This window comes from Poecilia reticulata, linkage group LG6 (genome assembly GCF_000633615.1).
Source record: "Poecilia reticulata strain Guanapo linkage group LG6, Guppy_female_1.0+MT, whole genome shotgun sequence".
Taxonomy (NCBI): domain Eukaryota; kingdom Metazoa; phylum Chordata; class Actinopteri; order Cyprinodontiformes; family Poeciliidae; genus Poecilia; species Poecilia reticulata.
This window is the reverse complement of record NC_024336.1, coordinates 365339-379404: the sequence shown is the minus strand read 5'-3', so window position 1 is coordinate 379404 and position 14066 is coordinate 365339. Positions and strand designations below refer to the sequence as shown.

The 14066-nt window shown below is 40.2% G+C and overlaps 1 protein-coding gene across 1 annotated transcript in view; it reads right to left on the bottom strand.

The window, feature by feature from the left end:
- Positions 1 to 671: 671 nt before the first annotated feature.
- Positions 672 to 14066, bottom strand: part of LOC103465682 (Golgi apparatus protein 1) — a 36622-nt gene continuing 23227 nt past the window's right edge. Inside the window, exons 14-25 of the mRNA XM_008410711.2 lie at positions 9900 to 9988; positions 8602 to 8719; positions 8187 to 8279; positions 7524 to 7661; positions 6219 to 6342; positions 5971 to 6113; positions 5711 to 5812; positions 4605 to 4712; positions 4297 to 4417; positions 3407 to 3513; positions 2686 to 2849; positions 672 to 1469 (exon numbers count right to left, since the gene is read on the bottom strand). Coding sequence (XP_008408933.2) covers positions 1457 to 1469; positions 2686 to 2849; positions 3407 to 3513; positions 4297 to 4417; positions 4605 to 4712; positions 5711 to 5812; positions 5971 to 6113; positions 6219 to 6342; positions 7524 to 7661; positions 8187 to 8279; positions 8602 to 8719; positions 9900 to 9988 — 1320 coding nt within the window. The 3' untranslated portion in view covers positions 672 to 1456. The remainder of the gene's footprint in view (positions 1470 to 2685; positions 2850 to 3406; positions 3514 to 4296; positions 4418 to 4604; positions 4713 to 5710; positions 5813 to 5970; positions 6114 to 6218; positions 6343 to 7523; positions 7662 to 8186; positions 8280 to 8601; positions 8720 to 9899; positions 9989 to 14066) is intronic.

Sequence of the window (14066 nt, the reverse complement as noted above, 5' to 3'; positions counted from 1 at the left end):
AAAAAAATTTACTCTGATTTTACTTTTTAAAGGTTCATGTTTAAGTAAAATGAACATTGTTCTTTACTGACATGTCTCTGAAATTCCAAGCAAACATTTTAATTTGTAAAAAATGAGAAATAACATAAAATGCAGTGCTTTCAAAGAAAACAAGTTTATATTCATCTAGAAACAATRCTAATGAACTCAGGAAGAGTTCAGAAATCAATATTTGGTGGAATAACCATGATGGGCTTTCATTATCATCATCATGGGGTTCAGTGCAGTGCTCTTCATTTTTTTCCAAAGCTGAACCAAAAACTTTATTTTTGGTTTTAACAGTTTAGTTTCCATWCTTAATTTCACTTAGTTCACTTACTAGTTTGGTGAGTTTAAGTATTTTTGTTCACTTTTTATAATTTGGAGAGAAGTTGTCCATCTATCCTGTGTTTGTGTGCAGAGCTTTCTAGTTTGAGATCATCAGTGTGTGAATTCATCAGATTATCTCACCAGTCTAAACTGTAGATGTAGCTAAACATAGCTACATTTTAAATATACTAAGAACATTTTCTTTATTGCAATCAGTATAACAGATCCACATGGTGTTGTGAAATGCAAATATATACAGCAAATATTGCATCCTCTGTGCTTGACTGCAAAAATGGYTTTGAGAAAAGAACTGGACAACAGAATAGAAACCTTGCACACTTTATTATTAAGAAACTGTCCATAGTTTTCTGTACAGAGCAACAAAATGAGACAAAAACTGAAAAACAAGAAGTTTCATGAATCCAGACAGAAAACATATATTCAATCACAAACAAAAAAACAACTTTCCATCGCCTCTCTGGATCATAAAACAGACGACCAAAYCGCCTGCAGAGTTCGAAACTCCAGGCGACAATTAACATGATGTGGACATGGTCCATCTCTGACCAACCCTGTCATTTGATGAAAAATGCAGGGACGTTTTAGGCACAACTTTGATTTAAAAAAAAAAAAAGGCTGAAAAAAGGCAGTTGAGAGAAGAAAGTTTGGAGTTTCAGGCAGCAYGGGCAGCACTCACTATAGAACACTTGCAGCTAGATGAAARACGTAGCAGTACAAGTCAACTGCACGACACGCACAGCGTACGACACATATAGTCATCTAGCTGTTCTGCTCTCTCTGTTCTGCACGTATCTCATCCAGCAGGCTTTGCTATTTTGTCCCCCAAACTGCAGAACTCCACTAGTCGAGCTTTCAGCAGCTGAGACCTCAAACTCCAGCAGCAGACTCGGAGTTAAAAACTTCCATGAATGTTTTTACTGATATAGACAAAAAAAAAAAGCAAATTATCTTAAGCTTTACAGCTTTAAATTTCTGATGTATGAAATGTTAAATGAAAATGTCATTTCATCAAGCTCCCTCATCAGTCAAGCTGCTGGATGAAGATGATGCCTGGAGGAACTCAGACCTGTCTCTCTCCTTTCTCCCTTCAAAAAGCCTCGCTGAAAAAGGAAGAAAAAAAAGGCAACCGTAAAGAACATTCAAATCAATGAAAAAAAAAACACAGATTAAACAATAAATAAAGCTATAACAAAACATTTATATTCACTGATATTTAAAAAAAAAAAGCTGTGCAATGATTCCAGTATCATCTTCACACAAAATCTTCACATCTTTGTAATAATATGATCTGTTTTTAGTTTTCCCAAATTGTTTCTAGAAAAAAAAAAGCCTCAACCTGTCTGAACTGACTCGTCTGACACCAATTGAGTCAGTTTGTGTAAGAATGAGAACTGAAGTGAATTCTGCTGCTCTGCCCAGAGACGGAATGCTGACAATGGCAGGAAGCAGCTGGAAGCTGCGATGGAGGAACCAGTTCACTGTTGGAAAACAAAATATTTCTATTTAAATATGACTAAGTGTTCGCTCCCCTTTCAATCATGTGTGGCTTGGTTGAGAGATGGCTGGTAGGTTCCACCTACCTGGCAGTCCCATGGCAAAGACAGAGAAAAAAATAAAAATAAAACAAAATATCCCCAAAATCCGCTTGACAACTAAGAAGAGTATTGGGACAAAAAGGACAGGACAGGACTGGACAGCGTACACTCGCACCAAGAGACACAGCTTCATTGTTAAAATACTGGAGTCATTAACCCACTCTATAATTCAAGCCTTATCCCATCCCACTTTCTACACATTTACACTTAAAAGGTTTTTATTCTCCACCAGTCAGTTTTGAGAGCTCATCCTTCCTCTTCACTGCTCCGCCACGTCCTCGCCCCCCCAACTTGGCCCGGCCCCCCCAGGATGAGCAGGAGAGGAGACGAATACTGCATCAACATCAGAGAGGTGGATGGAGACCAACAGGAGGCGCCACTCATCCAAGCAAAGATCTTCACAGGAACAAAGATGAGGGAGAGGAGAAACTGTCCTCATGAGGCGTGGGAAGTCACACCCACGTTCACCGGTGGGGCTTTGGGAGTAATGTCATTTCCCCAGCAGTGATTTAAAAAAAAAAAACAAAAACAAAAAAAAAAAACCCTGTTGAAGAGGACAAATCAGGCTGGACGCTGCAGTTTTTTTTTTGTTCGTTTTGTCTTTTTAAATTGGCGGGTAAAAATGGGCGTGTGTGGAGAGGATTCCTCAGAGGCGGCGGTGGGTTCTCCTGTGAACTCTTCCTGACCCCCCCACTGCCCCCCCCGGGTGGGCGGGGTTTACCTGTCCTTCAGCTCCTGAGTCACTCGTTTTGTGAATCTGCCACAAAACATCCCAACGAGGAAAAGCAGGGCCACACCCGCACCAATCACAGTGAGGATGTAGTTCTTGGACGGTGATGTCATCACTTGCATGGCCAGGTCTGAGAATCCCTCTGCTGGCGCCACCTGTCCATAACAACAACTTTCAATATCTAACAGTTATGTTTGCAATTTACCCCTGCCCGTCAATTTCTCTCCCTACTACAAAATCACCGTAATGACCTGATATTGGCTGGAAAGCTCAATGTCTCCCCTTTCAGAAACCGTTGGAATTTTCCAGTGTCGCGGCTTTACCGTACTACAAATTTGGCTGCGTCGTCGCCGCCGACACRTTTGGCCTAAAAGGGTTTTAAACTACAACACAGTCCACTCACTGCTGTAAGGTAGGCAGCGGACTGACTTAGAGTTCATACAACTCTGACTTTGGTTAAGAACACAGCAGTTTAAACAAAGCTTTTGTGTGAAATTAAATTTGAGGGTCACAATCATCCTCCTGAACAGAACTAAAACACACACACGGCCATGCATAGTGTGTGTTAGAGCTCTACATTCACTGTAGAGAAGTCGGTCGTAGCTTCACAGCTGAACCAAAACTTCAACCTGTGGGGCTACAGCAGCCTGCACGAGAGCAGCTGCACGGCGGAGCAGACAGCTCAGCGCATGGGGTCAGAGGTCAGCCGTACCTTAGCAGCGTAGCTCCACATGTCGATGCGATCCTGGAGTCTCTTCTTGCACTCTGGCTGCAGACGGACACGTTTGTCCTGCAGTGCCTCCATCAGGCAGGACATCTCTGAGGACGAGAGCTGGCTTCAATAACCAGAACTTTAAAAACACACCGACTGCATGTTCACTGATAAATATACAGAGTCCCCTGGTGGACATGGGGGTGAATAAGGTTCTGTGTTCACTCACAATACRTCCACAGTTGCAATGATAACGAACGTCAATTGAAATGTTTAAATACCTTTAAAGAGCCTCATTGAAAACCTGTTTATACATTCTTAACACTTTGGTGCAAAAAACAGATTGAAAAAAAAATCAATCAATTACTGCTTATTCTTGTTGGTATGCATAAAAACGGCCTTTTATTAACCAAACAACATATTAAAAAACACACAAAACTGTCAGATGACTTTATTATCCTGTGATAATAAGCATTTTCCTTCCAACAGAAAGTTTGTGTTTATGCCTTAGAGGAGATTTTAAAGAGCCCATGTTTGATATGTTTTGCTTTTGCATGAAAGTTTGTATAGAAAAAGATATAAAACTTCAATATATCATTAGTGAGATATCTAACAAGCATAAAAAAAACCTTACAGAAACCTTACATAGCAGAAAGACTTTCATTTTTGCAAGGGAACATAAAAAACCACTGGGGGGTGTCGTATAAATAAACCAAGATAGACTTTCTTCCAGTGTTTTTTAATAATTTGAATTAAATCAATAAACCAACAGACTGAAACTCAAGGGTTAAGATGAATTGTGTTCAGTAACAAAAGAAAGATGTGTGTGTGTGTGTGTGTGTGTGTGTGTGTGTGTGTGTGTGTGTGCATGTGGGTGTGTGTGGACTCACGGCGCCCTTTGCCTGGCGGGATGGCAGCACAGTGATGTTTGATGTCCAGCGCACACGCCGTGTGGAGAACAGGGTCAACAAAGATATCCGCCTTGCTCTCCTTCAGCATGTTCAGCACTTCCTGCGAGAGGAGCAAGACGCAGGAACGCAAGTTAAGAAACAGAGAGAAAAGAAAGTGATTCTGTAGGAAGACTGTTCAGGAATAATTCTGTTCATTAATATGCAGTGGATGGTGTTTTCTCTTGATACTTCTTAATGAAAGATTATCCAGAGGAAGCAAAGCTTTGCCTCATCAGCAGATCATTCACCTTCTTACAAGCTTCCTGTTTGATCTTCAGAAGGTTGATTTTCAGACACTCCTCCACCTGTCCTGTCTGCTCCTGAGCTGCTGCCTCCTCTGGACACAGACTTGAAATCTACACACACACACGCACGCACACACACACACACACACCCACACACACACACACACACACACACACATGCATTTAAAAAGAAACTCTGGGCTGCTCTGTATCCGGCCATTTCTCATACATCTCACTGGAAAGAGACAAACTATCCAGGAAGATGACTTCATGTTCATGTGTTGGTTCTAAAACCTGGTCCAGCTCATGGTCATGTACAGCTACATCCACACTAAGCAAACCAATCATTAAAGTCTTAATCCATTATGTTTCAAAAGCAACTCCAATCAGCTGGTTTTAGTCTTGATTTAAAGAAACTCTGTGTTTCAGCAGTTTTGCAATATTGTGGGAGTTTGTTCCAGATTTGTGGTGCATAGAAGCTGAATGCTGCTTCTCCATGTTTGGTTCTGGTTCTGGGGATGCAGAGCAGAGTTAAATGCTCTCTGTGCACAGATTGAACACAAACAACACAGAGCCATGTTGACTCTGGACGGATAGATTTCATAGATAAACCAGTGGAACCAGCGCAGTGCACTCTGCTCTGTGACTTATTACAGTAGACTGGATTACACTACAGAACACTTTTCACCTTTCTGCATTGTGAATTTGTGTATGAATGTACACAAATTCACACGCAATTTACACCAAAGTGTAAATCACTTTGGAGTCCCCAGACTTGATAAAGCACTACACCAATCAGTTCACTTACAATGTAAACATTAGCCAAGTTTGTTTTTTCATCGTTGCACAGACTGGTTTACCTTCAACTACCAACAAAACATGGGCTAGGAATATTTTAAGACTGTTCTCTCCCCCTGCTGGTCAGTTGGCTACACAACARCCTGTGTTAAYCGACTCAAAAGTAATTCCAGTTTTTCACTCCTATTTGTTATAATCCCACATCTGCAGCTGCTGCCAAGCAAAACACTAGAAACAGGTTTTGTTGAAACCAGGAAGTGAACGAAGGTAGAGTGGCGGTAGAGTGTGTGTTCAAACAGAAAGCTTCAAACCTCTTGGGTGCAGTGGATCTGGAGCTGAGGGTCCAATCTATAGTCCAGAGCCGACTCCTGCAAGATGACCCGAATCTGATCCTCACAGTCTGGAGACAAACGCTGCAGAACACAGAGCAGAGGAACAGAAGGAATCCTTAAAGCTTTGCTGTTCTCTAGACATCTTAATCATTCCATTGTCATCATATCTTCATGATGAAAATGTAAAAATGTTCCAAGTTTCATTTATACAAGTAACCGATTTGAGTATCGACTCTGACCTGGTCTGCATATTTGAGTTTGAGGCAGGAGATGACTTGACCCTCCAGCTCCGTGTCTGTCGCTCCCTTGTTCAGGACAGACTGACAGAATTTTGGGATGTCGGCTTTACAAGCCTTCTTCAGCACGGGGTTTAACCTGTAGTCTGAGCACACACACACACAAATGCACAACTGTTAGGTTTCAATCTGCTTCRGCTTATAAACTGGCTCAGCAGGAGGGGGTGAAAGGTCAGAGAGGGTGTGYGTACCTGTGTTCTGGGTGATCTGTCTCTTGGTGATCATCTGTTTGCATTTAGGATCCATCAGCTCACTGTTCTTGTTCTGTTTCAGACACTGAAGAACGTTCTTCCCCTCTGACTCCGTGCAGAACCGCTGAACAAAAACACAGTAAAAACAATGAGACTGCAGCCTGAGCCACCAGAGGCTCTGTGGACGTTTCACAGTGACTCCAAATAACTAAATACAATCAAGTACCAAACACAGGTTTTGGCGGTTCTTCTAGTTTTTCATGGAATAATTTTACTTACTTTCAACAACAGAATGACGCCAAAAGTACCAGTACTGTTTCTTTAAATCYATTACCTCATCACAGAGGTAGAAACTTTGTTCTTTGTTAATGTTTTCTATAAACATTAACACTACACTAAAAACAAAAAAATCAATCTCTACTCACTTTACAGAAGATCTCTGTTTTGCTCAATTCATTTGCTGAATCCCATTTTCTGTCAATTTACTGTTGACAGGAAATGTCAACAATAAATTGACATTTACTGTCAATTTTTAAAGATATTAAAATAATTTTTTTTTTAAATATCTTTAAAATAAAATATCTTTTATTTTAAAGATATTAGATCTTTAAAATAAAATGTTCCTATCGTAGGTATTTGTCAAAGTACCTTTTTTTTTTTTCAAAGGTCATGTAACATTGTTGCTCTAGCYGGTTTTATTTATGAAATGCAAAAAGGTTCTTTGGATTGTTGAGGTTTCAGAATTTGGAAAAAATAATAGTTATTATTTCCAGATTCCTGGAAATAACTATAGTTCACTACAGACTGCTAATCAGTTCCAGTGCGTTACGTTCAAACATTACAAATAACTTAAATATTTTAGAGTGTTTTCACACCTAATAGTCCAGTAGACTTGGTTTSACTGAGGACCACAATTGCAACACTACATTTTCAGCTGCACTGCACTGTGTCAAACAAGCCAAACTAATTGAAAAACATGTTCCCCTCATCGCCTGTGGTGGCACTGCACCAAAAACTACTGAAGGAATAGACACAAAAACCTCAGAAGAGAACACTGAGCACAACTTCCTTCCTCACAAAATGTAAAGATAAATGGAGGTGTCAGATTTTGGCAGTTGGTGGATTTCTTTTTTGTCTTTGGCAAAACTCTCCAGACCTCGTCTGAGTTACTCATCATCTGATTCTTCTTCTTGGTTTATTTCTGAACAATAACACTCAACACTGGGGCTTACACTGAATAAAAAAGCAAAATATAGCCGAGTAAACACAATGTGATGATAGAAATCACAAGCAGTGGTRGCCCACCCGGATCATGTGCTTGCAGACTCTCATCAGTTGATAGTCCAGTTCAGGGTCAACCATCTCCACCTCCTGCAGCTTGAAGATCTTTTGGTGGCAGCGCGAAGACAGCTGGCGTTTGTTCTCTTTCAGACACTCGACCACCTGGAGAGGGATGCAGACACCGAGTCAAACTTTCCGTCCCTCATAATCATGGAGGACGAGGGACGGAATAAAGAAGAAGGTGATGAAAATGAATCCACCTGCCCTGGATTCTACATTTCACAGCTAAAYGGAATGTAATTCAGAAGAATAAAAGTACAGGAAGCTGGGCTGAAAAAACCAAATGGTGGTTTCATTATCTTCTCTGTTGTCAGGATGGTTGCAAAGCAATAAAAGAAAAAGAAAAATAAGACTACTTATTTGTGTGTTATTTCCACTAAAGAAAATCTCAAAATGATTTAAAAAATTATTACAAACCCTGCAGTGTGTACTGGCCCTTTAAATGAGCAAAATCTGTAATAACCACAAGGCCTGAGTGAGCGAAGTTGCAACAGTGTGTCAGTAGCCCAGTCAGCTGTGTATCTTCCAATAGCACAACTTGTCCAAAATGCGAGAACAGTTTCTTTGACATGAAAATGAGCAAAAAGTGTGTGTGTGTGTGTGTGTGTGTGTGTGTAAACTACTGACCTGTGCATTGCCAAAAGCCACGTTCTGACACAGCCGGTTGATGTCCTGCTTACATGAGTCATACAGCTCCGGCTCCAGACGGATGTCCTCTGACTGATGGATTCACAGAAAAACACAATGTCAGGTTTAAAACCGCACCAAAGTACTGTACAAAAACCATAACAGAATAAGTAGATGAAAAGAGAAAGAGAAAAAAAATATATATATATATGATAAAATAATAAGAGTAATAATAATAATAAGTAAATAAAACATCACAACAGAAGTATTGCAGTATCAGGTCTGAAACACAGACTGATGAAAGAACTCTAAAGTTCAACAGGAATATCCTGGGATTAAAGCCTCAAACTCAAACATTCTGTAAAACCGCAAGGCGTGAGTGAGTGAAGTTGCAACAGTGTGTCAGTGAACGCACCATCTCCACCTCCTCCACTCGGAGCTGTTTGCGGCATTTGACCGACACGCGCTGCTCCTTGGCGTCCTGCAGGGTGTCGTTTCTCACTGTGGTGCTGAGGCAGATGACCACGTCCACCCTAAGCAGGGAGACCAACGCGAACGTCATCAGCACAGTCGCGTTTCAATTCAGCTTTTTAGTAGCAATTTAAATGGAAAGCGAAAATAATGCGATGTCCTGGTAGCTGCATCTTCCCAACAACCACAGAAACACTTAAAGTGAGCCAATGGGACGTCAGTGACGACATACATCATCTGGTACTTTATTAAGACATAAACGAGCTGAAACGGTCGAGTCGGCACACACACAGCAGTGTGTCGAATTAATGGGCAACTTTCTGGTGCAAAATACGTAAGYTAAACTCCAGGAACAGATTTTTTCACATACTCACACGTAGCCTCAAAAAACAAACATTTCTATTAGTTTTTTTTAGCCTTTCGTCTACATGAAAACTTTTACCATCACTAAAAATGATTCATAAAAACTSWSMMMAAAAAWAKAGRSKMWAAAAWWTTTTTCTTTGTGAGCAGAAAACAGAAATCTGCATCATTGTCTGAAACAAATAATGTGCATACAGCAACATATTGCTTTGATACAATGTTTTTAATAATTTCATATTTTAATATACTGTTCAAAAGTAGTACAAACCATATACATCTGTCCACACAAATTAACCTCCTGAAGCCATGTTTAATTCCGAACAGGAAGTAGTGGTTATTTTGAAGCAAACTGATTGGCCGACACAGGTTTTAGCTTTGTGCTACACTGCCCCTAAGGGTTGGAATGATTAAAATAACATTCAGTGGCAGGTTTGTGTAGGTTCCTGTGGATGAAAACTTTTCTGAAACCAATCCAGTGTGTGTGGTATTTTTTAAATGATGTGGCGGCGATATTGGTCTTTATAAAGACCTGGGGGGGTTTGGACCAGGCTGATGAATGTTCACAGAAAGACTAAAAAAGGAAGAAATTACAGGAATCTTGTCATTTAATCATATTTAACAATCTAGCAACAAAATTATAACTTGTTTGATTAAAGATAAATTATTCTCATGACATGATCATGTAAAACTGCTTTTAAATGTCGGGACAGCGGAGTGGAATAAACATAATATTAATATTTAGTCTTCTAAAACACGGCAAGTATTAATATTCAAATATTCATTTGAGATGAATTAATCTAAAAAATTTTCTCAAATTGGATTACAAACCCAACAGAACCGTCTACTGCTGAAGAGGAGAGGAGAAGCGGAGGAGCTTACTTCTTCTTGATGTTGGGACAAAGCTTCAAGACGTCCTCTTTGCAGGCGGTCTTGAATTTGTAGGAGAAACGAAAGTCTTTGATCTGAACCTGCAGACAGTCATGGCATACAGTTACCTGGAGATTCAGCAGATAGTGGAGCTGCATGCTTTCACCTCTACAGCTACAAGTTCACTATAAAGTAAATGCAGTTTCTAAAAATTAGSCTAGGGTAAAATTKTWAAACTTTTGTGCTTTGAAGCTTGCCATCCCATTTAGAATCCTCCATGCCCAAATCTGGATGCATCTAAAATAAATGATTTCACCCTCCAACACGAACTGAAAATGATCCCACCTTGTGTTTTAAGAAATAGCGTAAAACTATCAGCATCATTTGAAGGGTCTCTTTATGTAGTTCAGTTTAAGTAGCTTCAAAAAGGGAAGTGATCTCAGATTCTGTTCAATTTGGGACCAAAATTGCAACATTTGTTACATTTTCCAGTTGCTGCAGTTCCCTTTCACACTGAACTGTGTCAAATGAAAACCTCTTCCCCTCCTCACCTGTGGTGGCACTGCACTAATAACTGTTGAAGGAAATGATAAAAACTTATGAAGAAGACACTGAGCTCAACTTCTTAATTCACCAAATGTAAACAAAACTAGAGTGGTGTGATATTTCAGAGGTTGGAGGATTTCTGTTTTGTCTTTGGTTAAAAGACCACAGGTCATTTCTCCCGCTAACACTAGACGCTCATTTGTTTTGTTTGTATTTACCCAGAATTCCATGCAATATAGTCCGTTTCCTACTTTTGGAGCGCTCTCCGGTTCCCTTGGTATTCACATATGTATTCGAGCCGCACCAGCGGCCACTCCAACTGAGCTGAGGCGGATTTTAGGGATTAGAGTTTAATTACACACTCACACCACCATAAACAAACCGGATTTTTTAACAAAACCAACTGGAGTTTGATTAAAGAGGACTAAACAGAAATGATTTAAAGGTGGTGGGGTCTTCTTCAGGTTTTCTGTAGCTGAGTGCTGTCAGCCAGGCGTCTTTTAGCCGACTGTCGATACAACAGAATCATGACTCAAAAACTAATTACTTTTCTACTTCCTAGTAAGAGACTGAAAAGAAGGATTAACATGGTGTAAAACCTCAGCTGTGACTTCACCATATTAAGTTACATGCAGACAGTAATTGATTATGAGAAATTTGTTTAACCCAAATAAGACCAATTCTTTTTCCTGGTTAACATTGTGGAGTGAATTGTGAAAGTCAATGCTGTACTGCTTGACAACTAAGATCAATTGGAACCAGAGGTCGCACTAGACTTTTTTGTTCTCCTTCATTTTGACTGGGAAGGTAACGTCCTCAGCTCCATTTGTTAAAACCGCCGGATAGGGTTGCAACCCATCCCTTAAAATACGGAACCGTCCCGTATTTGGCTGTTAAATGTAGCAATAAACGGGACGCGATTTGTTCCGTATTATACAAATGTGTATGTGTAATAATGAACAAGTTGTCCCCGAGTACGTTATACAGTAGGCTCCCCCAGCCATTGTTTTACTCACGGTGTTAGTGTTGCAATATTTTGCCCAACTGCTTTCTGGGTAAAACAGACCAACCGACATGCTGCCGCTGCAGCCGCCTCCCCCACGGCTTTAAATATATAGGGACTGGTCCCTTGGTARCCCTAGTCRAAGCACCCAAAGCACACCGCCCCCCTGCTTACGAGACTAGGACGATGCGCGTTAGTGTTTGTCCCTTATTTTGATTTCTGAAAGGTGGCAACTGTCGAGAAAAGTCCAGCTCATCCCACTTCCCCATGCTGGAGATTTTAGTTTAATAGTAATAATAAATAAAGTTACCTTAAAATTAATTACACCAGTGACATCAAGACCCAACAGTAGAGTCAGACAGTAAAAAAATTAATCTGGTTGTGTGTATCGTTGCAAACTTTGCTTTAATCCAATTTTTCCTATTTAATCATAAAAAAAATCATAGACAGAAAGAGAGTCATGGAACTGGTTGAGATCTTTCCAGGACACAGAAAACAGGTCACAAATGCCTGGAGCTACTATCCATCCATCCATCCATTTTCTTGCACCCTTGTCCCTTAGTGGGGTCGGGACCTGGAGCTACTAGTAATCTTGTATTATGATTTAATGTTGAATGAAACTCATGTAATCTTTGTTTTTACATGCAAAATGAATTTATCATGTTTTAAAGATGAGTAAAATACATGTAATCCTTTCTTTAAAGGTTACAGGTTGGAGAGTAGAAATGAAAAGACCAGAGATAGATAAAAAGTGTCTGATGCTGTGTTACAAATATAGGCTGGAGGGGTGAAAGAACAGTTGAGCAGAGAGAAGAGAGGAAGTGAGATTTTTAGACTATATCTGCATCAGGTGTGAATACAGATAAGAGGACTTCAGCAAGAAGTTTTAAAGAACAAGGAAGGTTAAAAGTTAAGTGGAATAAAGGTCGTGGCTAACTGAAGATACCTGACGTCAGGGAAAGTACGCGGAGAGGTAGGAAGTGAAAGAACTGTGTACGTGCCCCCCCGAAATGTAAAAGGTATAAAAATATATGCAGGCGAGGAAACGGGGTTCTTAGTTCCTCGGTGTTCGAGTCGAGACCACACGAAGATGCAGAATTAAGACAAGGGCGATGTAACGGGACTACGGGGAGGTGAAGACTTCGAGCCGCTCGAGAAAGGAACAAGATCCAGTAACCCACAACCCGAGTCCTGATTCGACAACCGTCCTACATTCAACCCAAGACCATCTCAACGATGCAGCAGCAGACATGGGGAATAAACAAAGATCGCATATGGATAAAGAACTGATTTCATGGARGATTCTCACCAGTTCAACTTTGGATTTGTTCTAAATGGGATTCCGCCTTCTCAAGACAGGACCTTGTCCATTGATGTTAAAGTTTTCTGCTGCCAAGTTTAACCTCATCATCGGGGGTCGAGTGGAGCTGCATCCCAAAGCATCTCATTTTTACTTAGTGACACARTAGGGACTGGTAGGRAGTGTGATTTCTAAAGATTTTACTTATATTAATCTTTTAATTTTTTCTTTCTGATTGAAGAAGCTGTATGTCATTTTCCCCTGCTAAAGCTTGCTATTAAAATACTAAAGTCTAAATTGATGCTGTGGACAGTTAAATTAATTAAGTCACTCAGAAACTAGTTTTTCAGGTTAATGTAAAATCAATGTTCATGATCCTAGTAAATTGGGGCTTCAGACGTCTCTTTGGTTATGATAAATAATGACCCTGGGACTCATGCCGAGTCTCTAAAATGATCTAAGCTGTAACAAGTGCACGTTATTAATAAGAGAGAGAGCTACCGTTAACGAATGTGGTTTTTGTTCTCGGGCACCGGCGAGCTACTCCGATGTCTGATACAGGAACTGTAGCGGGTCATAACGTTCAGATCGAAGGTAGTTAGAGCTTAGACGTGTCTCCCTCACAGCCAGCTTAAACAAAATGTCCTCTACAATTCAGCCGTGGTAATACCCAGGAATTAGAGGCTTTTCGGACCCGTTAGTTGGAGAGCTGGTCAGTAGTCAGTCCGTTAAAGTTGGCAGGTGTTAGGGGCGTGGCTGATTACTGTATAATAACACAACCCTACCGCAGGATGAGTTAAGTTTAATTCTTCGCAGCGGCGAAGAGACGCGTCCGCACTGCGCACGTTACCGTCTAATTTCTGCACTTTTATTTATTTCCTCAAGATAAACTGCCAGCTCCTCTGTTTTAGACTATAAATGGTAGGGGTGTAGTGATACAATAATTTTGCGATACGATATACTATATTCTTGTCACGATACGATATGTATCACGATATTTGTTGAGCGATACAATTCGATACAATTCAGTGCGTTTTTGCGATTTTCTGAAAGATTTTAGAAGGACAGTGATTTTAGTGACATTTTGTGTTCCATAGACTTGAATTTACTTAACTGAAAACTGATTAAAAGCACCAACTACACAATACCTGACTCTGATTGGACAGTCTAACAGTCTGCAGCTGGACAAAAATGAATCAAAGATACAATGAGAGAATTAGTTTCTGTCATTTAAATCATGTGGATTTGACATAAAACTCAAAAGTTTAAACGGTAATCCAGGAGCAGAGTGGGGAGATTATCAGCCTCTGTAGACTCTCAATATGCAAAT